This window comes from Elgaria multicarinata, chromosome 1 (genome assembly GCF_023053635.1).
Source record: "Elgaria multicarinata webbii isolate HBS135686 ecotype San Diego chromosome 1, rElgMul1.1.pri, whole genome shotgun sequence".
Classification (NCBI taxonomy): domain Eukaryota; kingdom Metazoa; phylum Chordata; class Lepidosauria; order Squamata; family Anguidae; genus Elgaria; species Elgaria multicarinata.
The window spans coordinates 194,839,391-194,864,885 of NC_086171.1; the positions used below are offsets into that span (position 1 = coordinate 194,839,391).

At 45.6% G+C, this 25,495-nt stretch overlaps 1 protein-coding gene across 1 annotated transcript in view; it reads right to left on the reverse strand.

The window, feature by feature from the left end:
• Nucleotides 1–16,928: 16,928 nt before the first annotated feature.
• Nucleotides 16,929–25,495, reverse strand: part of LOC134394746 (opsin-5-like) — a 32,475-nt gene continuing 23,908 nt past the window's right edge. Inside the window, exons 4-5 of the mRNA XM_063120437.1 lie at nucleotides 20,621–20,949; nucleotides 16,929–17,516 (exon numbers count right to left, since the gene is read on the reverse strand). Coding sequence (XP_062976507.1) covers nucleotides 16,929–17,516; nucleotides 20,621–20,949 — 917 coding nt within the window. The remainder of the gene's footprint in view (nucleotides 17,517–20,620; nucleotides 20,950–25,495) is intronic.

Consider the following 25,495-nt stretch of genomic DNA (forward strand, 5'->3'; position numbering starts at 1 on the left):
GGAGGAGGAGCAGGAGGAGAAGGAGAAGGAAGACGAGGACCTCATTCTGCTTTCAGGAACCCAGGAGGTGGCAGCACTGGAAACCCTCAAGGGAGGAAGTCCTGGCTAGGTCCTCTAGGGAGCTTTTTTAGAAAGTTCAAGCAGCCAAAGAGGCTGCGAGGATACAAACACAATAAGAAAAAAAACATCAAATATCTGCTGCATACATATTGAATAATTGTTGAGTACAAATATCAAAAACTATTACATATGCCTTATCATACTACAACATCTTCGTTCTTAACATAAAAGTGCACCCCCCACCTCGGGATCATTCTTGAGTCCAAAATCTAATCGTTTCTTCTGCTGGTGGTTTCCCACTTCCCTTAGTAAACACAAACACTAGGAACTGTTTCCAGATTCCTTCGAACTCATTTATTTTAGTTACGCCTTTTCTCCACTTAATATTACATGTCAGTTTATCATTAATGGCTATGTCCCATACTTCTTTATACCATTCCTCAATAGAATATTCCCCTTGGATCTTCCAGTTCCTAGCTACCATCAATCGTGCTGCAACCAACAAACTCGATATCAGCTCTATAGTTCCTTTTCCACACTTTATATCTTCAAATAGTGACAGCAATGCTATTTTTGGTGTTTGTTCTATTTTCATTCCCACTATTTCTTCAATTTCTGAGAACACCATCTTCCATAATCTTTGTACATATTTGCATTGCCACCACATATGTAAATACGTTCCTTTTTCCCCACAACCTCTCCAACAATTTGCTGAATGTTGATCACTTATCTTATTCAATCTAACCGGGGTTAGGTACCACCTCCATAAAATTTTAAAATAATTCTCCTTTATTCTTACTGATAAACTTCTCAACACTCTTTGTTTCCATAGTCCCTCCCAGCTCTGTCGCCCTATTTGTATCTTCAAATCTGATTCCCATACCATTTTCTCTGTATTCTCTCTAAACTCCTTCTCTAACAATATTTTATATATTTCACTCATTAATCCTTTTGTTTCAGTTATATTTTGGTAATGTTTATCTATGTTTATATAGTGTTGAAAATGAATAAAAATTATTAAAAAAAAAAAAAAGAGGCTGCGAGGATAGAATGGGATAAAAAGCATTGGAGGCTGCAGGCCCTGATATATCCCCCAAAAGAGGTTCAACACCTTGGACAGCTCCTTTACAGTTCTGGCCAGTTCTGACTGCAACCCAGAATGGATTCCCAGCTCCACCAAAACTTGAGCCACCGGCCTCCACTGACAAAAAGTGTAAAATAAGGAGTGCACCACCACCACCACCACCCTTGGCCAGCTGTTCACAGTAAGGTAAGCCCTGAAGCCTTGAAAGTCTCAGCATCCCTGCATAAGACTGTGTCCTTCATGGGAAAGCAAAGAAGTTACAAAAGGGCAGGCAGCGGTTCGGCACAGCACTAACTGGTGTGTGCATCAGACTGGCAGACCTGGGCTTTCGTCAGCAAAGGCTGGTGGCTCCGATTTCAGTGGGGCGGTGAATCTATTCTGGTCAGAGCCAGTCAGAACTTTAAAGGAGTTATCCAAGGTGCTGAACCTGATGGAACCAGCACTTTGGATAGCTCCTTTAGAGTTCTGACTGGCCCTGGCTGAAACCTAGAGTGGAGCCACCAGCCTCAACTGGCTTTTCACACTCTCTCCTAGGCTGAGGGTCATGGAATAGCTCCCCCTCCCTCCCTCCCTCTCTCCCTCCCTCCCTCTCTCTCCCAGTGTTTGAGAAAAGGAGCACGCTGTGTCAGAGGGACGTGCACCAAAGTATTACAAAGCCCGGCCAAGTGTGCGCACTGTGGAGGCTCTAGGGGGCGAGAGCAGCAGATGATCACCTATTAAAGTCTGTCAGAGCAGATGGCATGTTCTGCTTGCCGATTCTGGAGAAAGCAGTGAAACGCTTGCCTCTTGCCCAAAAGCAAACAGGAGTTGTCAGCTCAGGAGTTTGCTCCCCTGCCTGATATTTGAGCGGGTTCATTTGATCAAGGCTCATTGACCAAGGGTAATTACGGCAGCTGCAGAAGGGTCCGGAGACTCAGGCTTGCCACCGTTACAGGAGCTGAAGAGATGGCAGAGGAGGAATTGGAGCCGTGTGCGGGATGAGCTTTAGTGCATGCGACAGAGCAAGGATTCACGCCGGGGGGCTGAGGTGCACCAGCAATCTGACGGCTAGGATGCCGCCATGGCCATGCTTGACTCTCACTGCCGCATCCTACAGCATCTTATTGCTGCTCCGAAAGGGGCAGGTCATGATGCTGATGCTGGTCTGGCCATTTACCCAAACAGGGCAATATGCTGCCAACGTTGACATCCTGTCCCCAAATGGGGATATGGGTAGGGTTGCCAACTGGCCAGAAACCCCCCACCTCCACCCCAGGCCTGGCTTGCTCCTGTGTCTTTTTTACAGAGATTTGAGATACAGACATCATCGTTAGCAAAACAATTACTAATTAGCAATTACTTGCTAACTGCTGCAGAATTAAATTCCTCTTAACCTCAGCTATGGGGACCAGTTCATAAGTTGGCAACTCTAATTGAGCTCCTGGCCAACAGCAGCTTTTATTATCACACACAAACACACAAAGACCAAGTTTCCGGGTCTCTTGATCATGGGGAAAAAGCTAACTTTGGAGGCACTGTCTGTTGATGGCTCAGAAACTGACAGGAGATGTAGGTAGCAGTTCAAAAACCCAGCACATGCTGAGATGCACAGGCATCAAAGGTGTAGAAGCCTTTCCTGTCCATGGGACCTCACACCACTCTGGGAAGTGAGGAGGGTCCTTTTAATACAGTATTGAAAATATGGGGAGGGGCATCTTTGTAAATTGTATTGCAACGCTTCCAGGGATATTTTTGAATTTTATAAGAGGTGAAAAACTGATTTCAAGGCTAAAACACACACACGCCCTTCCTAGCTACTTTTTTTTTGCATATCACTTTGATCTTTGGGTTCCCTTCTACGGCATTCCTTGATCTGGCTTCTTCTAGACTTCCATGTCCAGTTCTTCTGTGTTGCTTGAAGTGATTCCAGCCTCTTGCTCCTTCACACCTACCTTTTCTTGTTTTGCTTCCTCTGTCTCCTCATCCACCACCACACTTCTTCTGCAAGTCCAGTCATTTCTGTCTCTATCTCCCACTTTTTCCATAGCTGCCCACTTTCCCCCAGAATCACACCACCTTGACTGTTGTCATCTTCAGAAAGCATTTTGGCTGCCCTGACCTGCGATTAAGAGCGTCATCATATGGGGGAGGGGGGAATCGTGTTTCCCTACCGTCGCTTTGCTGTCCCTCAGTAGAGACAAGCAGCTTCCTCTTTCTTCACATGGGGAAGAAAGAGGAAGCAAACAACCACCATGTGGCCCATTCAGGGGGCATTTTTATTCCGCTGCTTGTCCTGCACACAGGAGGAAATGGTGGCACGTTTTGCTACAGCCCCAAAAGTTTGATTTTCCAGGTCTTTTTTTTTTTTTGCGACGGGAAAGTGAGCAGAAGGAGCAGGAGACACGTGGGAAGTGGCATGGAAAGAACCCGCAAAAATCCATGAGTGCCCAGTAATGAGCCTGCTATAAAACACTGTCTGATGACGCTCTAAGTCTCATTGAATTCTGCAGGGCCCAGTTCTGAGCATCCATCCATGCATGTATGTTGGATCTTTTATTAGTGAGTGAACTTGCATATGAATAAGAAGACATGAGAAGCCCTGCTGGATGAAACCGATGGCCTATCTTGTCCAGTGCCCCTCCTGCCCACCCACCCACCCCCAGTGGGCAACCAGATGCCTATGGGAGGTCAACAAGAAGGACATGAAGACAATAGCACCCTCCCCCACTGGGGTTCCCCAGCAACTGATATTCATAGACATACTGACGTGGTTCAGACCACATATGGGGAGTTGCTCCACCCCCGATCATTTTGGTTGCCCTTTTCTGCTCCTTTTCCAGGTCTACAGTATCCTTTTTGAGATGCAGTGACCAGAACTGTACACAAAGATTGCCCATTTTAATTTTTGTATTCTTTGGGCCATAGCTGGACGGGGTGAAATCCCTGAGCGATCCCTGGGTTTGTCCCTGTGTGTTCACATGATGCACAGGGGATCCTGGGAGCAGGGAGAGATGATCCCTCCCTTGCCCTAGGATCTCATCCTACCCTTTGCGCCCATTTTTTCCACAATCCCAGGCTGATCCTGAGACTGTGGAATGTGTGGGTGGGCGTCATGGTTTGTCCTGGTTCCTCGCAAGGAGCCAGTACCCGCGCACAGGGCACAGAGCTCCTCAGGAGCACTGCGCCCCTCGGGGATGGGGTGGGGGGAGCGTGGAAAATAGTGTTTTTAAGAAAATACCTTTTACGCACTAGTGCTTGTGCGCATCTTCTCCTTTAAGAAAAAAATGGCGGGCGCAACGCCTCTCCCTCTGAGGTCATAGTGCGCCGCGTGTGAACAGAGGGGGAGATCTCGCGATAAAAATATCACAAGATCTTCACCCCTCCATCCCGCTAGACCAGTAGGTCTAGCTAAGGCCTATGTCTTGTTTTAGTATTTACTATATACATTCAACAGTCAATTCCTGAAGGAGAAGGCTATCAGTGGCCACTAGCCCTGATAGTTATGTGCTACCTCCAGTATCCAAGGTAGTAAGCCTGTGTGCACCAGTTGCTGGGGGACATGAGTGGGAGGGTGCTGTTGCACCATGTCCTGCTTTGTTGGTCCCTGATTGACAGCTGGTTGGCCACTGTGTGAACAGAGTGCTGGACTAGATGGACATTCGATCTGATCCAGTGCGGCTCATGCGAGGTTGGCCTTCACAAAGGTGTTTCTCAAGTTAGTTGTAAGCCTGGCTGCATTAGCGAGAGGCCCTCCTGCGGTTATGGGCAGGAGCTCTGACTGAATCTAAAGCTCCTAGTTTAGTCAAGCTGCTTAGATATATGTTTAAGATAAGGTAGAATGTTATAAATAGTAAGATTTTGGCTTGATTGAGCAGAGAGATCTTGGGAGAAACCTACCAAGCATGAAGACCTAAGCTCTGCTAACCATACCTGCTAGACAGGTAAATATAAGAGCTCAGTGATGACAGTTTTGTTGTTTAAGAGAAATAAAAACTTAAACCTTAATTTCAATGAAAAGTATGCTAGCCACTATTTTAATTATGCTTCTAATCATTCTAATTGTAGTGTGCATAGTAATGTGTCTCACTTGTTCTTTGTCATTGCAAAGTTTTGTTATTCTCTAATAGTTCGACTGATACTACTTTGTATTATCTGGCTTCAGGGGTGCTTTCGGGACCATAACCCATAAATTAAATCCTGAAACCCCAAACCCTCATCGGGAATTTATAAATCTGTTGCTGAATGAAATCTATCCATAGAGCCTCAGTTTTCTTTCTTGGTCAGGTGAGTCACAGATACACCTGTTCATGTAAGGAAAACAAGTTATTCAGATAGAATGGGAGTGGTTCATCTGTCTCAGACACTTAGGCCCTTTTGTTACATCTAAGGATTATCCCAGGGAAATGGAGGGATTGTCCCTGCCTTTTCCCAGGATCCCCTGTGTGTCATTTGCATGCTCAGGGATAATCCCAGGACGATCCCGGGAAAAAAGGTAGGTGTAGAAACAGCTTGAGTATAGCCCTAAAGCAGTAGCTCCTGCTGTCCAATCCCTCCCCCAGTGCCCCGGGTTGAAGGGTAGCAAACTTACTACTAGCTGGCTTGATCAAAGTAGGGTTGCCAATTGACAAGAAAAAAAAAGCTGTTAAGATGTGCAGAAATCAGAAAGGGAACTTTGCACATCAGGGGATAAACATCCTCCCCTTCTCATGACTGTGTGTCTCAGGTGCCTTTTAAAGGCATAGCTACAGGGGCTAATGGAGCTGTTGGCAACCCTAGAACCCCACAGCTTCCCTTCATTGGCCATCAATATGCAGTCAGAGAGGTCGAAATGATTCCCAGTTCAGCCAGAATGAGAATTGGGTTCATACTGGGGATGGAGAGAGTAATTTGTGGAGAAGGCAAGTTTCTCTTCCAGCTTAGAGGAGAGTCCTGGTCCCCAGCACCACTGACAAATGAGCTGTCCTCCCCTCTCCTTGACATGGTGTCATTAACTGCAGAGATTGAAACCTTTCCATATTCCTGTGCCCCGAAGGGACTCGCATTAGCACTTCTATTAGTTTGGCAGAAGGTGGAGTGCGACGAACAGACACACACTTAATTGAACCGGCACTTCATAGGAGTTTTGCACGAGCAAATTTATTTGAAAAACGTACTATTTCTGCACGACAATTGAGTTCTTAAGCAGAGAAATAGAGGGTTTGGATTGGGGTTTGTTTTTTTTGTTTTTTTCTTCATGTGGCAGGGGTGGATTGTGCTGTGGATTCACAGCAGTAGCCCTTGGTATATCAGTGGTGGCCACTGGATAGTCTGGAGTGAGGTATTCAGGTTTGGGTTTAGGATTTCCAGCATTGAAAAGGGTGTAAACGGAAGAAATGCTTGCAAACAGTTGGAATTTGTTCTTGTTTGTTTGCTTGCTACCCTGATCTCACAGTTTTTGTCTTCGTATAGCACCAATAAGATTTGAAGCCCAGAATTTCTTGTCTAACTCAGCCCCCTGTTTAGAGGAAATCTCCGAAACAGAGTAGGCTGGCTAGATGTCTAAGGTTCTAGTTGTGCAAAGATTTGCGTGTGCGTTTACACTTGTTTCACATGGACCCAGCACCAGGTGAAGGAATGTAGGGGTCCTGAGCTAAACCATAATCTGGGGACTCACATTGATCCTCTCCTCTGTCTGGCCACTCTTTTCCTGTCATGTCATTAGGAGACAGTCCTTGTGGATTGTGGGCAAATTTGAAGGAACCAAACACACACACAGAGAAAGATGGTCCACCCACCTACGGTTACAGGGTCATATAACCCAAAGATTGCCAGTGTACTTTTAAATCTGCTACTGAATCAAATATGTCACATTAGCACCTTCTTACACACACACCACCTCAGTCTTTTGTCTGCTTCTCTACCCTACTTGCAGTGGAACTCATCTGGATTCCTACTTACTATAGCAGGCAGAGGAGAGGGGTGAACAGAAGGATTTGGGACAGTCCATCCCCACCTGATGCATCCCAGATCTGTTGGACTAGAACTCCCAGCATCTCCCAGCCAGCATTCATCTGAAGGTTACCAAGTGGGGGGAAACTGAAAGGAAGCATCAGGGCTTCCTGGTCTTTTGATTCAGCAGCGGATGTCAAACCACAAAGGGAAACTCAGGGTTGCAAGCCACCGACCTAGGGTGACCATATGGAAAGGAGGACAGGGCTCCTGTATCTTTAACTGTTGCATAGAAAAGGAAATTTCAGTAGATGTCATTTGTATATATGGAGAACCTGGTGAAATTTTGTGTTCATCATAACAGTTAAAGCTGCAGGAGTCCTGCCCTCTTGACCAGATACAAAAGAGAGGAGGGCACCTGCAGCTTTAACTATTGTGATGAAGAGGGAATTTCACCAGATGCTGTATGCATACAAATGACACCTGCTGAAAATCCCTTTTCTCTACAACTGTTAAAAGTACAGGAGCCCTGTCCTCCTTTTCATATGGTCACCCTACACCGACCTTGTCCACCCACAATAGGGTTGCCACCTCCTTTGCTGACCCTGCTCCAGCCTGACACACAGAGATTTAGCATGCGAAGCTGTGGCCTCCGCTTGTTTTCAGGCCAGGTCTTCTGTAACCTGCCAAATGTCCATATACCAGGCTATTTAGGTGGCAACTCTCATACAGAAGCACTGCCACAGTGGACCATATTTCTTTGTGCCACAAATCCGGAACTCTCTTCTACAGCAGACTTGGGCTAACGGCTAATGAAGCCCTGTGTGGATCATTCTGTGAGCCCCCCAATAAGACACATGATGGTAGTACAGTTGGCAATGTGCATGCAACTTTGCAGAATCTGGGCTTGTTGGCTTATTTGCACATGCTCATGCTTGTTCTGTGCATGGTGTCACAGAATCCGGGTGCACCCGTTTGCATTGTAAATCTGGAAATCTGGGATGAATCAGACATCCCATCCCATTCTTGTTCATTGTCCCACTCGTATCATAAACAATATTACAACAGCAGCGTAGCTGAGACCACCAGTGGACCAAGGCATCTGCCACATTTTGCATGACTCATGCTTTGCCATGCTAGCTAGAGCTACAACCATTATTATTTTTTCTTGATTTTAAGGATAATGCTTATTATTACATATAAGAAAGCTCCTTCCATCTTGATGGATCCCAAAGTGCTTTACCAGCCTCAGAGCGACCTGGCTGTTAATAAAACCACAGCAATCGCTTTGCAAGCACTGCAGAAGTGTGGCCACTTCTGGAGTACAGTGCAGCAACTGTCCGACAACTCAGAGCAACGCTACATGCTAGTTTTAAGGACAGCAAGCAAGGAAGAACACGCTACCCAATGGGAACAGCACAAGGGAATTTCAGGTACGAAGCATCTAAATGGCAGCTTGGGATTCAATGAAGACACCAGCATAAATACATGAAGTGTCTGCCTTATTGGTCTTCCTCTTTCAGCCTAAATGAGACTAAAGCACGCAAGAAATACCATGTGAAGAACAGCTCAGAAGGGGGGAAGATAACAAGCAACCATAGCTAGGTTTTTTAAAAAGTTGTTCTTTGAGCCATGATCTTCAGGGGTGGCTTAGCCATATATCCTACCTTGAGGATTGATGGACAGACCAGGTGGGGCGAGCATGTTTAGGTTTTAATTTGAACTAGATCACAAGTAGGGTTGCCAACTGACCTAGCACAAATGGCTCGGTGATGTGCTACTGTGTCTCTAACGCAGCAAAATTGATCTGCAGGAACCAGCAGGCGAAGCTTTCCACAGCAAGGGAGATCAGCTTTATCTCACTTGCCAATGTCTACAGATCCAGTTGCAGTTAAGGGCACAGAGATTAGGCAGTGACTGGTTGAAAGTTGGTAACTGTAGCCACTAGGCTTATGTTAAGCACACACATGCAGGCCCCAGTTAACCCTTAGATTGCAAATGCATTTGTGGGTACTGGTGATTCTTGACAATGCAGCCCTAGCACTGCAATCGCATGGATAAACCTTCATTGCCTTTTCAATTGCGACCAGACAGACCAGTCCAAGCTGATCTCTAGAATGCAGGCGCACACATGGGCCAGCTGATGGAAATGGACAACTCCACATTCCATGCAGTGTAGATAGGCAGACAGCAGCTGCTGATATGCTACGATGTCAGTCGGGCTGCATCCACTTCCTGCCTCAGTCGCCAACCACGTTAGCTCACCCCGGGCTCTTTTAAAGGGTCCGAGACCCTAATTCTGAAACTTTTCTTACCACACCCATGTTATTCCGTGTGGCTTTCCCCCCCTTTGCATTGTGCGTTTGCATAAATCCGAGCATTGCAAAGAGGGTGCGGTAGCACATTCACCTAGCTAAGAGCTGAAATGGCTAGCAAATTCCTAAGAATATATATTGCACACAAGTGACTGGCCCTCAGTGGGCCCTGTCTTGAAACACGGACAGTTGGCCCTGTCTTGAGACCCAGAGGGAAAGGAGCCACGTTTGTGGCGTTGATCTTAAACGGTGCCTCTCTGCTCTAAAGGGCAAGAGAGTCACCTTAGGTTTACACTAGTTGCTTTGTCTGGTCGGTGTGTTCTCAGTAGCAAAAGCCATGGCGGTGTTTGTTTATGTGTGTGTCTCTGTCTGTGTGTGTCTCTCTGTGTGTGTTTTTCTTCTGTATCCCTTCATCTTGTCTTCCTTGGATGTAGCTATTCCTCTGACATTATCTCCCCTGTGTAGAGAGATGCTTCAGTGAAGCAGAGGAGATTACTTGCCAATAGTGTGACGTGCTTATAGATTTCTTGCTCTGCGCCCCAGTTAAACAAGAGGAAAGCACTTCAGATATTGTCTGGGTTTTGTTTTGTTTTTCTTCCCTGGACTGACCCCCACTCGGTAGATTAATATTATCATTCGAGAAGACTTCGTTGCCTCTTCTTAGTCTTGCTTGTCGGCGCATAAACATGATGAAGTTCATCAAGAGGCTTGTTTTGAGGGGTCATTGCCCAGTGGGAGAGCACATCCCTTGCATGCAGGAAGTCCCAGGTTCTCTCCCTGGTGTCTCTGGTTAAAACGATCTTGGGTGGCAGGGCTGGGAAGGATCTTTGCCCAAGTCCTTGAAGAGCTGCCACCAGTCCAGGTGGACAGTGCTGGGTTTCACGGACCAATGCTCTGACGCAGTAGAAGGCAGCTTCGCACATTTGCCGTGGCACCCCGAGCCGGCAGACCGTCTGGCTCCTCTTCTTGGCTTTGCCATCGTTTCTGACACAAACCTTGGTGCAAGCTGCAAGGTTTCTGGTGTGTCCCTGGTTGACCAGCTGGTCCTCCCCCAACTTGTCCATAAGAGGGGACACTCTTTGAGGACTAAGTAGTGGGGTGAGGGGCTCAATATTCCTCTCCAGCCCCTTTCGCCATCCTGATTCTCTTTGGTGGTCTACAAAAAGGTACAGTGCCAACATTTTGCTTCTACAAGAGTTCACACAGAGAATAGCAATATGTGCACTTGAAGAGAAGGAATCCTGAAGAAGGAGGCGGGAATCAGATTGTAGAATACAAAAAGACAGGTAATTTATCCTACGCTACGGAAAGAATATAAAGCAAAGCTGTACAGCAGCACAGGCAGTGGAAGAGGTTCTTTTCTTCTTATGGCTCACTACAGAGCAAACTGTTATACCATTTTTTAAGATGTGTCATTCTTTCCTCCCCCCCACCCACTCCATTTCCCTTCAGGGCTTGTGGATGGGCCAAACTGCCAATGACACTGGACAATTGACAGTGTGTACAGTTGAATAAGAAATGAATACGCCAGCTTTGCCATCTATGAAATTTAAATGAATCCTAGTAATTATTTCTAAATTTGCATCTAGAGATATATATTAACATTTGCAAATATTAGGCAGATTTGTGTTCTATGGGCCCAGACCTCAAATCTTTTCTAGGGAGCACACATCCCATTCAACAGCATGGGGGAGGGGGAAAGGCAAGCACACCCCTGGAAGGAAATGGGTTGGTTTCTTCCTGTCTTTCCTGGACTCCTCTGCAGGTAACAAGCAAACTGCTAGAACTCTCCGTGTCTCGGCTCATCCACCACCTTACCCAAATGGGGCAGGATAATAATAAGCCCACCCACCTTGCGGCAAGGATGTCAGAACATGTGATGGATTGCTGACTGCAAAGCAATTTTGAGTCGGTTCTGAGGATGAAATGAGATGTGCAAAATTGCAGAAGAGGCCTGTTATGACCACGATCATTCCGGGGTGAAGGACAAAAAATCCGCCCCCCCCAAAAAAACCAAATGTGAGTTAACAATAAAATTAGAGGAAGGCATTATGGGTTGGGTTTTGCACAGCCACCTGGCCCAATGGACTGGCCTCAAGGGGAATCTAATGCATTTCCTTTCCCCAATGTGAACAGCGTATCATTTTTTATATGGGGAGGGACCATAGCTAAGCGGTTTCAGGTTCAATTCCCAGCACCTCTATTTAAAACAGGGGAGCAGAATTTCTTTCAGCCCAAGGCCCAGATTCCACTCAGAGAAGCCAGTATGCGTCCCAGCAGTGGGCAGGGCTGAAGGGAAATGGCACCACAGGCAAAGGGGCGGGGGGGTGAGGCCAAGGCCTAAAGTCATACTGCAAGTGACTAAGCTTTAGGGGGAGGGGAGAGAGACTTTAACCTTTTAGAAAGGAAAAGAAAATGGCACAAAGGCCAGGAAACAGACAGACAATTGCTGGTTGGCATAAAGGCGTGTGGGGTCAAGGTAGGGTGACCATATTTGGGAAACCAAAAAAGAGGACACCTAGTGTGTGTGTGGGGAAGCAGCTTTCTGAGTCCTGCAAAAAGTACATTATTCCCCCGCCACCTTAAAGAACCCGATTGGAGTGGAGGAGGGGAAAGGATTTCGTTCTGCACCACCACCATCCACTCCAATTGGGGCCTTTTCTATAATGTCCACGAATGACCCACTTTCCCCTTTAAGACCTCAATTGGAGCTCTGGGTGGGGGAATGATGTGCCTCAAGAAAGCATGTCATTCCCTCCTGCCATGCTAATGGCAGCCTTAAAGGGGAAGGTGTGTCATTCCAGGACATTATTGAAAATTATAGAAAATCCCCCCTGACACTATGGAAAGAACAAAAACCAGGACAAATCCGGGGAAATCCTGACAGTTGGTCACCCTAGGTCAAGGGACAGGGGTGTCGGAAGTGTCAGTGCCACTTGGCTAGCTTCAAAAAGAAAACAAAGGGAATGTGTAGAGAGAGAACCTCCAAGTTTCCTAGAATGACATGTGCTGACCTTCCTACTATTGCTAGCCTGATACTCTTAGGGTTGCTGAACTCGCTTCCTACTTCCTCTGTGCTCTTGGTTCGCAGAGAGGAGACATCGTTTTGAGTTTCCTTCCATCCTGGGTTGGGGCCCCTCTTATCCAACATGTATTTCCTGCATTAAAATGCAAGCTTTCTTATTCTTTTGACCCAGACTCTCCAGTGTGTTTTATCCAGGGTAAAATGTACTCCAGGATTTCACACAGCTCAGCCTCATCAGCCTCTTGCTGTTCTGCTAACATGGCCCAGAGGAACCCCAGAGGGCCAGATTGGGACTCCTGATTTAGAAGGACCAGGTAAAGGGAAAGATCCCGATTGGAGGCATTTGGGGTAAAAAAGGAAAAAAAGGAAGAAAAAAAAGATGGCAGCCACTGTAGATGCCCGTCTTGGTGCCTCTCCTTCAGCACTGGGCCATTTATAGCAGGGAGGAGGAGTAACAGCCTGGGCAAGATCATCACCTCTGTGCCTGGTAAATGTGCATGGTGGGCCCAGGGTTCAGCTTGGGGGTGGAGCAGCTGATGATCCCTGCCAGGCCACTATGACCAGAGATTGCTGTGTGTCTGGGGGCTACATGGACAAATACTATAAGTCAGATTCCTACATTCCTGTGAAACTGGCTGAATGTTTTTCCAAGTTCATCAGTAACCATCAGGCCCGTCACCGAACAACAGCAGGAACAAATGGCACGAACAGTTGCCACAGCCATCCAACCTGATCCGTCTCCTTTCAGCAGTGGGATTTTGCAGGGTGGGGGGAGTCATCATGCCCACATGGGATCATCAGATGGCCCATCCCCAAGCATAACCCTGGTCCCACCATGCATGTTTATTGGGTATGTTTACCAGCCCAGGCCATTGTTATATCCCCCCTTCCCACTTTCAGTGGCTCAATGGAGAAGGAGATGCACCAGGCCAGGTGTTTTCATTGACTGTCATATTTTTTTTACCTTAAACGCCTCTGGCACCCAACATAGGATTGCTATATCACAAGCCTGGGAGGTACTTGTGAAGGGGTATAACTACATTGGGGCAAGGACCAGGGGCATCAGGGTGTGCAGGTGGCAGCTGTTGGGCTAGCAACTTTACTTTCAGGGGCAGGCCTATTGATATGGATATAGCTGGTATGCGTGTGTGTGTGTGTGTGTGTGTGTGTGTGTGTGTGTGTGTGTGTGTGTGTGAAATCCTAGAGTTGGTCCTCTGGGTTCTCTGGGCACTGATATTTGCCCAACTATGCCAGGTGCTGGTGCCAGGCCTCATATCTATGAACATAAATGTTTGTCCTGAATATAAATGTTTGTCCTGTGCTAATCTTTATGTGTTCCTGATCACCCACATCACAAAGAGGAATGTCACTGGCCAGGCAGTCCAGGGCCTAATCTACACCTGCCAGTTATCCCAGGATCAGCTCGAGGTCGAACCTGTGCATCCAAATGATGCACAGGGGATCCCGGAGTCAACTGGGGACAACCTCTCAGTTGTCACAGGATAACCAGGCCACATTTTTCAATTTTTGCAGTGGTCCCAGGACAACCCTGAGGACCACGGGTGGTGTGGCGAGCACTCCCGGGTTCTTCCTCCTCCCCACGAATAATGGGGCTCTTCAAATGGGCATGGAGCTGTGCGTGTGTGTGTGTGTGTGTGCATGCTCATTGGGGATGGGAGGGCAGCATTTTCGTCATGGCTCTTGGTGTGTTGAGGTGCCAAGTGTTTTTTTTTTTAAAAGCTTACATTTCCCCTGGATCGTAGCTGCAATGTGGGGGAAAAAAGAAGGCACACAAGGAATGTCCCTCTTGACGCACTGGCGTTTAGATGCAGGGGGACAATCCTGGAAGCCCGGGATCCTCCCCCCCATCCCGGAAGGCCTCAAGGTGTAGATGAGGCCCAGGTCTCCAATATCAGGGGAGGGGAAATGGTGCTTGCTTTATCAGAAGCTGCTACCCTGGGGATTAACTTGATGTAAGGAACATCAAGCTGGCAAAGGGCCCTTCCTAACTCCAGTACCATTGTCATACTATGAATTCAGGTAAAAGCAAGAAGTAAAATAAAATACATGTAGTTACAACTCCATGGTGTGCCGAGCAGTGATTAACTTCTCATTTCTTCTACACTCTGCATTATATCATTCAGCCATAACATGTCTGCCTCTCTCCATTCATTTTGTAGCCTGCAGCTTTGTCTCTATTGCAGCATGTGATATCCTAGCCTCCCAACCTCACCTCACCCCCAGAGGGCACTGAGTTCACTTTCTTTTCTGGGTCTCCCTTCCCTCCTCCTTGTTTGGACGACCCAATTCCAATAGTTCACTGAATGGCTCAAGTTTATGGCACATCCACATGTTAGTTCGAATTCGTTTTGGAAAATAAGTAGTTGTCTTCCCACCGCACTCTTCCTTATATCTCAAAGATCTCTGTAGTTTTCTCCTTCCTATAACAGGAGTGCACAGCCCATAGCCTGCTTGTGGGCCATGTGCGGCCTTTTCTGTGGCCCCAGTGATGTCCATGCCACTACCGCATTGCACAGACTCCGCCCCAATTGGGGCCATTGCAGTGATCCCGATCAGGGTCATTAGGGCCTTTAGCCTCCACCATCGACCCCAAAGCAGTGTGAATTGCCGCTCCCATGTTGTTAATGGTGGTGGTGGGAAAGCAACCCTTCCAACTGTGGTCACTGGGGCAGGGAGCAGACTTTAGCCTCTCCCAACAACCTTGAAGAAGGTGGGATTGCAGCTCCTGTCCTGATAATGGTGGGAGGGAAGCTGCCACACCACGAATCCTTACATCCCCAAACTCCCTGTAATCCATCTTCGCCTATATTATAGGACCTCTGAGCATAATCTTTAAGGATTTCCTTAGTTAAAGCATACATTTAAAAAAAGAAGAAGGAAGAAGTGTACATTTACTTCTGTGTTGATTCACCTGTACCTTTTTGAAGGCGGACTTTGAGAAACAGGACAAAGTGGAACATTAACCAGAAATAATGTTCTAGGTTCTTTGCAGCACCTTGCTTTTGCCTCTTTGGGGGCAATGTTACAGTGATGGCTGTCTCAAAGATGGCCCTCCTAGCCAGTTTCGAGCAGTTAATACATTGAGATTTTTCTTGGAAGCTACATTTGCTCGTTGGTGCCAGACTGAAAGCGAAGGATTATTCTCATTGACTTCAGGAGTCTTGTCATCAAATGCTTCAGCCACAGCTTCTTCAGCTGTGCCCCCTCCATTCTACGGAATGTCCTGCCTTCTGTAATTATTAAAATGATGACAACCAGAGCCTGTCGTAAAACCCAGTCTTCCTAACGACAGTCCAACCAGAAAGGATGCTGTGTCCTTAGAGTCCAGGGTCTTCTATGCCTTGTTCTGGCATGGAGTGACCATTGGTCGAAATTCTTCCCTAGAGAACAGACCTATGTGTCTAGGCCATGAGTGGTGGTTGCTCTCTAAAAGAGCGCTGGATTTAAATATCAGATGCTGTAACACTGAATGCTGTCACGTTCCAAGCACTGTAGATATTAGGATGCTCCATCTACACAAGGCTCTCCTGTGAGGTAGGGAGATGCCATTACCCCTCAGGTACAGATGGGGAAACGATACATTTTCATTGCATGGTTCCACAGCTGAGTTAAGGCTATACAGGTCAGGGTTGGAAATTGGTGGGAGTAGCTCCTCAAGATGTCTTAGCTTTCCACCCTGGATGCCTTTGGAGAGAGTTGTGTTCCTTCAACATTACAAAAATTAATGCATGGAGAATAAAATCTCAGTTGGGTGGAAGGTAGGGGTGGGGAACTGCAGAGTTTTATGTAAGTATAGGCAGTGTCTGTACTGGTGGCTGGGACTGGGTTGGCGCAATAAAACTTTACAAGGAGCATTATGGGATAGAGAAGAACCCAGCAGTGACACTGCTGCAGACACCTGCATTGTGACTGCATGAGCTCCACTGTACCCGCCCGATGCTCGCATGGGTCAACTGAACATCAGATGAGCAACCACTCCACATCACAGTGCAGGTTGGTCATGCACATCTGGTGAGCAACTGAACCTGTGCGTTTAGGTTCTTGCCAACCCGGCTTGATTGGATTAGAAACGTTCACCCTAATTGCGTGAGCCATGAATTGCGTCTGTCTCCAATGTCAAGTGCGTGGCTGGATTGAACATTAGCTGTGCAACCTAACCACAGCACCATGCACAGTGCACAGTTGGGGCACTGTCATATCATAAATGCTAAAAGGACCCGTGAGACAGGTTTTTTTTGTGTTTTGTTTTTGTTTTGGTTTGGCATTATTTTTATTATTTTTTAAAACAGATGCAAAGTTGTTGACACAAACTTGCAACTGTAAAAAATAAAAATGGAGAGGAAGTCGGAGGGGGGTGGGAAATGCTGGTGTAAGAGTTGCAGTATCCTCTAACCTGCAAAACACACTTTGGGAACCACTTTACATATGGAAAAAAGATGGACTTTCAGATAACAATCAATTATTCCTGTTTGGTCTAGGCAGAACCCCTGCCTTTGAACCCTCCCTCTTGCCATGCTTACATAAGGTCTCTCGCAATATTTGAAGGCAGACCATCCCCTGCCACATTCACAGTCCCCATCCCGGTTTTCTTCTTTGTGACGAGCACCATGACCTGCACGGTCCTCTTCAGGCTTGGCCGGCAAGCCCTTCCGTTCGCCAGAATTGCTAGGGGTTTGCTCTTGGTGGTCGTGTCTGGCTTCTGGGTGAGCCTGTAGCACCGAGGATAATTGCTGAAACATTCAAAAGTGTCGGTGCAGTTCCTGCAGGATCCACGGTGATCGGTGAAAGCGGTGGAGAACTTCATGGAAGCCCTGCCATCCCGGGTGTGGAAGGACTGGAGAGTGATGACCCTAGGCCGGTTGCAACAGAAGACTGCACAGACGGCCTGCAACAGTGACAGGTCTTTGGAGAGGAACTTCTGGAAGTTGGGCTTGAAGAGCAGATAAACCAGAGGGTTGTAGGTTGTCGAGGACTTGGCGAATACAGCAGAGAGGGCAAAGGCCAGGACTGGCACCTGGCTGGCATCGCCAAAAGCTGACCACATGGCGACGATGGCATAAGGGGTCCAAGCAGCCAGAAACCCAATGCACACAGAAACGCTGAGCTAGGATGAAGAGAGAGAGAGAGAGAGAGAGAGAGGAGAGAGAAAAGAACCAATATGAAAATGTTATTCTCTCAGGGTGTGTGCAGGGGGGAAGAGAGCAGTTCCTACTTCTTTAAGGGATCCCTCCAGTACATTTCTTTCATGTGCATCCAGCTAGTTTACACTCCTGTGTGCATGTGTGTATGAGGCATTAAAAATATCTCCTTTCTGGAGTAATGTACCAAATGGAGAAAAATAAGATCCCTGAACTCAGGAACCCCATGGGCCCCATGTATGGGAAATGCGCTCCTTTTTAATAGTTTCACCCTAAAAATCAGGAGATTCTTGGAGCTAAGAAGTCCTGGACAAGTAAAATACCACCATTACACCATTATTCTGCAGTCAGGAGAAGTAGCTGCCAAGAAAAATCCATAAATATTTACCTCGCTTCTGAAGCGAAGCGATATATTGCAGCTCGGGATAATATTCCACGCGTGCGTGTATTAATTGCGTTAGTCCGAAATTAATGAGTTAATTAACTGAAGCGGTGAATTGGTTAGTGCACCCAGCCAGATTATACACATGCCTGGGAGTTCCTCTTCTCTTTAGATAAGCAGTCCTCGATCTACTGGTGACAAAAATGCTTGCGAATCAGGAAGCTAAGGCGAATGCGGTTAAATTAAGTTGTCAAGTCATGACAGACAGCCGTGCAATGGGAGTGAGCAAATCACCCTGTTATAATAGAACTTGTTACATTTTACTTTTGCCTGCTGCAACCCACATATCATATTTCCCCCTACCCCCATATGGCATACAGGAAATATGTGCGGGAGAAGCAATTTTTAAAAAAGTACTTAGTGTGGAAGATTCTTCATACTTGGCTCCCCAGGGGTTTCGGAGGAACAAATTGTCAGCACAAGAAAGGGCCAGTGGGTACATTTATATCTGCCATGGGGATGCCAGTGAAATCATCCACCCTGTGCCAGCTAATATTTAGAATGGTTTACCAAGCAGCTGGAAGTCTATGTGCAACCTTGTGCTCTAGGCACTGTTTATGCACACAGGTGTGGCAGCACGCACATCCCTTTCTGCAGCTCCTGCTGTTTTCTGGATCACCAAATTGAAATTATAGTTTTACTTCTGTCCTGATTCTAACGATCCATGTCACCACACCACCAATGTTTACTTTTTTCATATTTTCACGTTCTCAGTTATTTAATGCCTTGTATTTTCTTGGACAGCGTGCATATTCTTCTTGGTCTCCAGAGTCTCTCCGTTTAAAAGTGAATCAGTTTCTTATGCACCAGAGCTGTGGTTACTCCTCTCTGGTGATGACAACGACAATATAGAAATCGAACAAAAAAAGGATGTCACTTTGGGAAAATGAGAAAATTTGCAAGATTGTACTTGACAGATTTGTCCGTCTCTGGAGGGGTTGAGGAAGTAGGATCTTGTTAGTAGGATGTTTAGTCAGATCTGGTTCATTGGAAGAGTGACATGAAGCTCCCTTTCTTCACTTTTCTCTCTTTAACTCATGGCTGCCCAGGAGACCTAGTGATATCCCAGACACTTCTGAAAGGGCCTGAGAAAAGTGGGTTCATTCTTTTAAACTTAAGTTTTGAACCTTCCTTGACAATTTCGTTCTAGGGATTGTGCTGAGCAGTACCAGCTTCCAGGTCCTTGAGGACCCTTGGGTGAGACACCCTCAATACTCCCCTTCCCTCAGTGAGTCTATCTTCTCACCACATTTGCCACCAGCTGCTGTTGCTCCTCATCCTCTTTCTTATTGTTGCTCCCACTTGGTTTGCTAGATGGGCAGAGAGCCAGGGAGCAAGTAGGCAGTAGCGTCTCCTGCTCCTCCTTCTCACCACCACCATTGGGCTAAAGTGAGAGGCTTTGGCCCAATGGTGTAAGCAAGCAGGTTGCAATGGTGAAGAGGAGGAGCCAGTCCAGGGGTGCTCTTGTCATTGGGCCAAGCTGGGGTGTGGGCCTCTACAGGTGTCCAAGCATGACCACCCTTGACACCAGACATGGTGCTAAGAGATGTTTGTTTTTCTTTTTTAAAAGAAGAAGAGGAAGAAGAAGAAGAAAGAGGAGGAGGAGGAGGAGGAGGAGGAGGAGGAGGAGGAGGAGAACCCATGTCTTCTTCTCGATGATAAAGAGAAAAAAACTTCTATGATTAAAAAAACTGCCCAAAGGGTCTTCATACACTCAACATACTGACAACCATCTGTCAGGGATGCTTTGGGGTGGATTCCTGCATTGAGCAGGGGGTTGGACTCGATGGCCTTGTAGGTCCCTTCCAACTCTGCTATTCTATGATTCTATGATTCTATGTTTCACAAAAAAGAAAAGAAAAAAGGACTGCTGATCTTGTTTGATTACACACATTTTGGAAAAAATATTTAGCCACAGATCAGAAAGGGAAGTCTCCAAACCTGGACTAGAACTGACAGGTTGGTCCAAGTCCTTAAGGCCATTCCCCACCCCCCTTGCTTGGCACTTATTTAAGTGATGGGAACTAGAAGGAACTCATCCTTGCAAGCATGTTAACACAGTGCAGGCTTGGGCTGGATTTTTTCTTTTTCTTTTACTCCTGTGCAACTGCACAAGAGAGTCTAAAGACTGGAGAAAAGAGGTTAAAAAGCTATATCTACTAGCTAGTCAGTTAGTTAGTTGATTTTTATCTTGCCCTTCCTCACAAAGAGCCCAGGGTGGCTAACACTGTATATAGAACACACTATACCCACATAAACAACATTAAAATCATCATTCTAAAATAATATATATATTATATATAATATAATAAAACCATCAACAAAAATCAATGAAAGAACAAATTGAGCACTATACTTCTAAAAGCTTCCACAATTTAATAAGTCCTTAATTGGTGCCTCAATGACAATAGCATGGAATACAGCCAACTCTCTACCAAAACAAATCTCTGCCACAGTTGGGGACCCACCACTGAAAAAGCTCTGCCATGTGTGGTAACCCCAAGGGCCACATTACACAAGGGCACCACAAGCAAAGCCTCCCTGGCTGATCTTAAATCCCAGGATGGTTGATACTGGTGATGACATACCCATCTATGCCCCCATTCCCTCTCAATCCAGTTCCCTTACCTTGACAATCAGGCTGTGGACACTGTTTGCTTTGCTCCGTGGTGACATGTGCTGCTTCACTGCTCTCCTGGACACTTTCACAGTCCAAAGGATGAGGGAGTAAGAGATCAGGATCAGGATGCATGGGATGATGTAACAGAAGACAAAGAGGGCCATTATGTAGAATTTTGCTTCTCTGGTAGAAGCTCTCCACTTGATGCAGCAAGCTGTCCCATAGGGCTCTGGCCCATAACTGCCCCAGTCAGCCAGAGGAGCCAGTGCAAAAGTGAGAGCATAAACCCAGACACATGCGAGCAGTGCACCAGCATATGTGGGAGAGAACCTATTGCCTATAGGGGAGAGAGAGAGAGAGAGAGAGAGAGAGAGAGAGAGAGAGAGAGATCATGCTTAGTCAGAACTTTTCCCAACAACATGATCTATTATTTATCTAGCAAATTTAAATATGGATGGTCCACTTGTGTTGATAATAGAAGACAACAGGCCAGACTTTTATTCTGCAATCACACTCCCTTGTTCTCAGACTTTTACTGGGTGGGGGAGTCCAGGCTCATTGGCCATGTTAGCACTAAGAATGCTCCATGTGGAAATACCCTCGGTTTCTTCTACCGTTAACAGTTGTGAGAGTTTTAGAAAGTGAAGTGTTTCAAGCTCCAGCAGCAACATGATACTGTGAGCGGTGCAGGCTGAAATGTTCTCTGTTGAAGATATAGGACCTGTAAAGTTAGGAACATGAGAACAGAGTGGACAGTTATGCATTGCCAGAAAAAAGGCCATGGGTCACTGAAAAAGAGGACAAAAGGCCAAATTGCATAAAAATTTACATATGCTAATATATGTTTGGGCAGTATCCAATGAGGCCACCCTAGCTTATTTATTTATTTATTACATTTCTATACTGCCCAATAGCAAAAGCTCTCTGGGCAGTTCACAAAAATTAAAACCATGAAGTACAACATAAAATACAATATAAAATATAAAAGCTTAAAACTACAGGATAAAAGTACAACCAGAATAAAACCTAGCAGATTTAAAACAAAAGTGCAAAAAGACTAAGACCTTCTTTACATGAGCGATTTATTGCACTCCTACATTGGTCACTCATGGAAGTTTGCGAATCCTTTCATGACATCTTCAACCTCCAGGATGTCTCCCAGATTCCCTCCCCCCCCCCCCCCCCGGCCGCCCTTTATTCTGCTTTCAAAAAGATCGGAGATAAGCTGTAATAAAAGTTAATGGTGCCATATTGTGTAGTGCCAGCGTAGTGGTATAATATAGCTACTAGATGGCACTGTTTTATTGAACATATAGAGCATTGCTGAGAGGGGAAGATTTCAATTCCAAATCGCGTGTTCGCCATCTAAAGAAACACATTGTAAACCCCGAAAGAAGAAAGCATGGTAAGGATATTTTGCTTAATGTAGAGAAACTCTAAGATGCTAAAATGCTAAAATGCCTGGGAAAATTAGAAGGCCTTTACTGGCACTGGAAAGAATATAACATAGGCACCAAGAGAGCCTCGCTAGGAAGGGTGCCAGGGTGCCACAGCAGAAAAAGTCCTCCTTTTGGTAGCCACCTACCTCACTTCCTTTGGCAGGAGCTCATGGAGAAGGAACACTGAAGATGATCTTATGCAATTGATGTAGCACTGTAAGCAACCTCTTGTGCCATGCTAATAGTGTAAGGTAACGTGAGGGGTTTTCCAGGGAACTCTGTCATGCCAGCTCACACTATTTGTCTTGTGCTAGCACTGCATCAATTGTGTAAGCACAGTCGCTCTATTGGATAATGCCCACCACACACACAGACACTCAGAGATAATTACTAGATTTTAAACTTCACCAAAGCCAGATTAATTCTGATTCAAGTCACTCCATCCCAAATTCTTAAATTCTTTTGCAGCCTACCCCAAGTCACCAAAATCACTTGTTTTATTAAATTTATTTCTGGATTATATTTCTATACTGCCCAATAGCCAATGCTCACAACAGATGATCCGGATCCTGTTCCAAAATTAACTTTCTATTCAAACAATTTCTTCCATTCAGTTCAATCATTCATGCCATTCTCCTCCCTAAATCAAATTGAATTCATGAGTAAAGAAAGTAGGACAAACCTCTGAATTTCTACTCAGAAGTAAGCAAGATTGAATCACCCAGCAGCACTTTTAAATAGCATCCCAAATCCAAACTTCTGCATGTCTACTCAGAAGTAAGCAGGGCAATCCTGTGCTGGACTATCTTCAGAAGTAAGCAGGACTGAATCACTCAGCAGCTTCTTTACCAGGCTCTGCTCCATCTTATCTTTGATCAGCAGTTGATCAGAGAAAACTTCTTATCTCCAATCAGCAGCTGTTTGGAGACAAGAGCTTTATCTTGCTGTGTTCACTGAGAAAGGAAGCTTTTTGAGTACCAAACCTCTGTACCAAAGTACCAAAGAAGAAAATGGAAACAACATTATTTCCTTTCCTAACTAAAGGTATTAAAAAATTCAGTTCATGCTATGCAGCAGGCAAGTCAACTCAGTTCAGTTCTTGGCTTACATTTCAATGTACAGAGGAAACATTGAAGGGACATTAAGCGCATCCTTTGGAAGTTGCTTTTGTTGAGTGAATATTACTCAAAAGAAGAAGAAAAGAAAGGCCATTGCTTTCATTAACAGAAGAGAAGAGACCTTGAAGGTGCACAAAGAACCATATATTAAGGTCCGATGTATTTCCATTGCTATCATTACAGATGCTAACAATGGAGAAACATTTAAGAGCAGGGTCATGTACAACACGTCAGCGGGTGAGATTTGTGAGCTTCCGGAGTCGTTCGAAGGCTAGTGCCTCTCGGTGCAGGTAAGATCTATGAGTCTCACTTCACACATCTCTAGAGAAGTGGTGAAAGCAGAAGTGTGAGTCATTTAAAGTGGACATCCTCACTGTATACATTAGGAACATGGCTGCATAATAAAACATCTACTGTTATATGGAGAATAGGGAACCAAAATAATCAAGCGACAGGAGCAACTCCCCTTTGAGGAAAGAGTACTGTATAGCTCAGAAACAAGCCGAGTAGGGAGATATGAGGTGTATAACATCATACATGGTGTGGGGAAAGTAGATAGGGAGATTATTTATTGAGTTAAAACATTTGTATCCCGCCCTATATCACTAGGATCTCAGGGCGGCATACAAATAAAATCATACAATATAGAACAATAAATATACACAGCTAAAAACAAATTAAACCATAGATCAAGTTAAAACCAGTATAGAATTTAAAAGCAGTAAAAACAATTAAAACAGCTAAAACAAGGTGCAAGCCATTAAAGGCTTTATTAAAGGCTATATTATTCACTCAGTATTTTATTATTATTATTATTATTATTATTATTATTATTTATTTATATAGCACCATCAATGTACATGGTGCTGTACAGATAACACAGTACATAGCAAGACCCTGCCGCATAGGCTTACAATCTTAATTTTAACTTAAATTTAAATTTTACTGTTTTAACTCTGTATTTTAATCTTATATCAATTTTGCTGCGTGGTTTTATCCTGGTTGTGCTTTTTATACTGTATTTTGTATTTGTGCTTTTAACTGTTGGTTGTTTTATGATGGTTTTAATTTTTGTGAACCGCCCAGAGAGCTTCGGCTATTGGGCGGTATAAAAATGTAATAAATAAATAAAATGTTTTTACTTGGCGCCGGAATAGAGTCAGCGTTGGCACCAGTCAGGACTCCAAGGGGAAGGCATTCCACAGTCTGGGTGCTGCAACAGAGAAAACCCTCTCCCATGTCCCACCATAGCATATGTGTTGCGTTGGTGGGATGCAGAGGAGGGCGCCTCCAACAGATCTTAAGTCTCGGGCAGGCAGATATAAGGAGAGGCGCTCCCTCTAGTATCCAGGTCCCAAGCCGTTTAGGGCTTTAAACATCATTACCAACACCTTGAATTTTGACCGGAAGTGTATATTAGGCAGCCAGTGCAATGGCTTTTTCCCTCTCCCTTTTGAGTCATAGAGTGACCCTCTCTTCCTCCCTCATGGGTCATGGAGTTACTCCATGAAGCTAAATGGTCAGAGATTCAGGACAGGTTAAAGGCAGTACTTCTTTACACAGCACATAGTTAACCTATGGAATTCACTACCACAAGATGTAGTGGTGGCCAGCAAGTTGAACAGCTTTAAAAGGGGACTGGGCAATCCATGGAGGACAAGGCTCTTAATGGCTACTTGTCATGATAGCAATATATTATCTCCAGCATCAGAGGCCGTACGCCTCTGTAAAGTGCGAGTTTCTGGGAAACATGAGCAGGACAGTGCTATTGCGCTCATGTCATGCTTGAGGGCTTCACTTAGGCATTTGATTGGCCATTATGCAAACAGAATGCTGGACTTGATTGCCTTAGTTCTTATCCAGCACTGCTCTCTTTATTTTATTTATTTATTTATTTATTTATTTATTTAAGGATTTTTATGCCGCCATTCAGCCAAAAAAGGCTCTCACGGCAGCTTACAAAAGTATTTCTTGACAGTCCCTGCCCACAAGCTTACAATCTAAAAGACATGACACAAAAGGAAAGGGGATTGGGAGGGAGGAGGAGGAGGGGGGAAAGGAAAGCAAATTCAGGCACTACAATCTTAGTTGCAAAGTTCAGCAGTTACAGTTGACAGCAGGAGGGAGGGGGCTCTCAGCTGGAGCTGGACCCAGGCACGGTGGAGAGGTGCCTGGCTGCTGCTTCCTCCCTCACTGGTGGCCTCTGCAGGGACAGTTGGTAGCAGGAGGGAGGGGGCTCTCAGCTGGAGCTGGACCCAGGCACGGTGGAGAGGTGCTTGGCTGCTGCTTCCTCCCTCACTGGTGGCCTCTGCAGAGACAGTTGGTA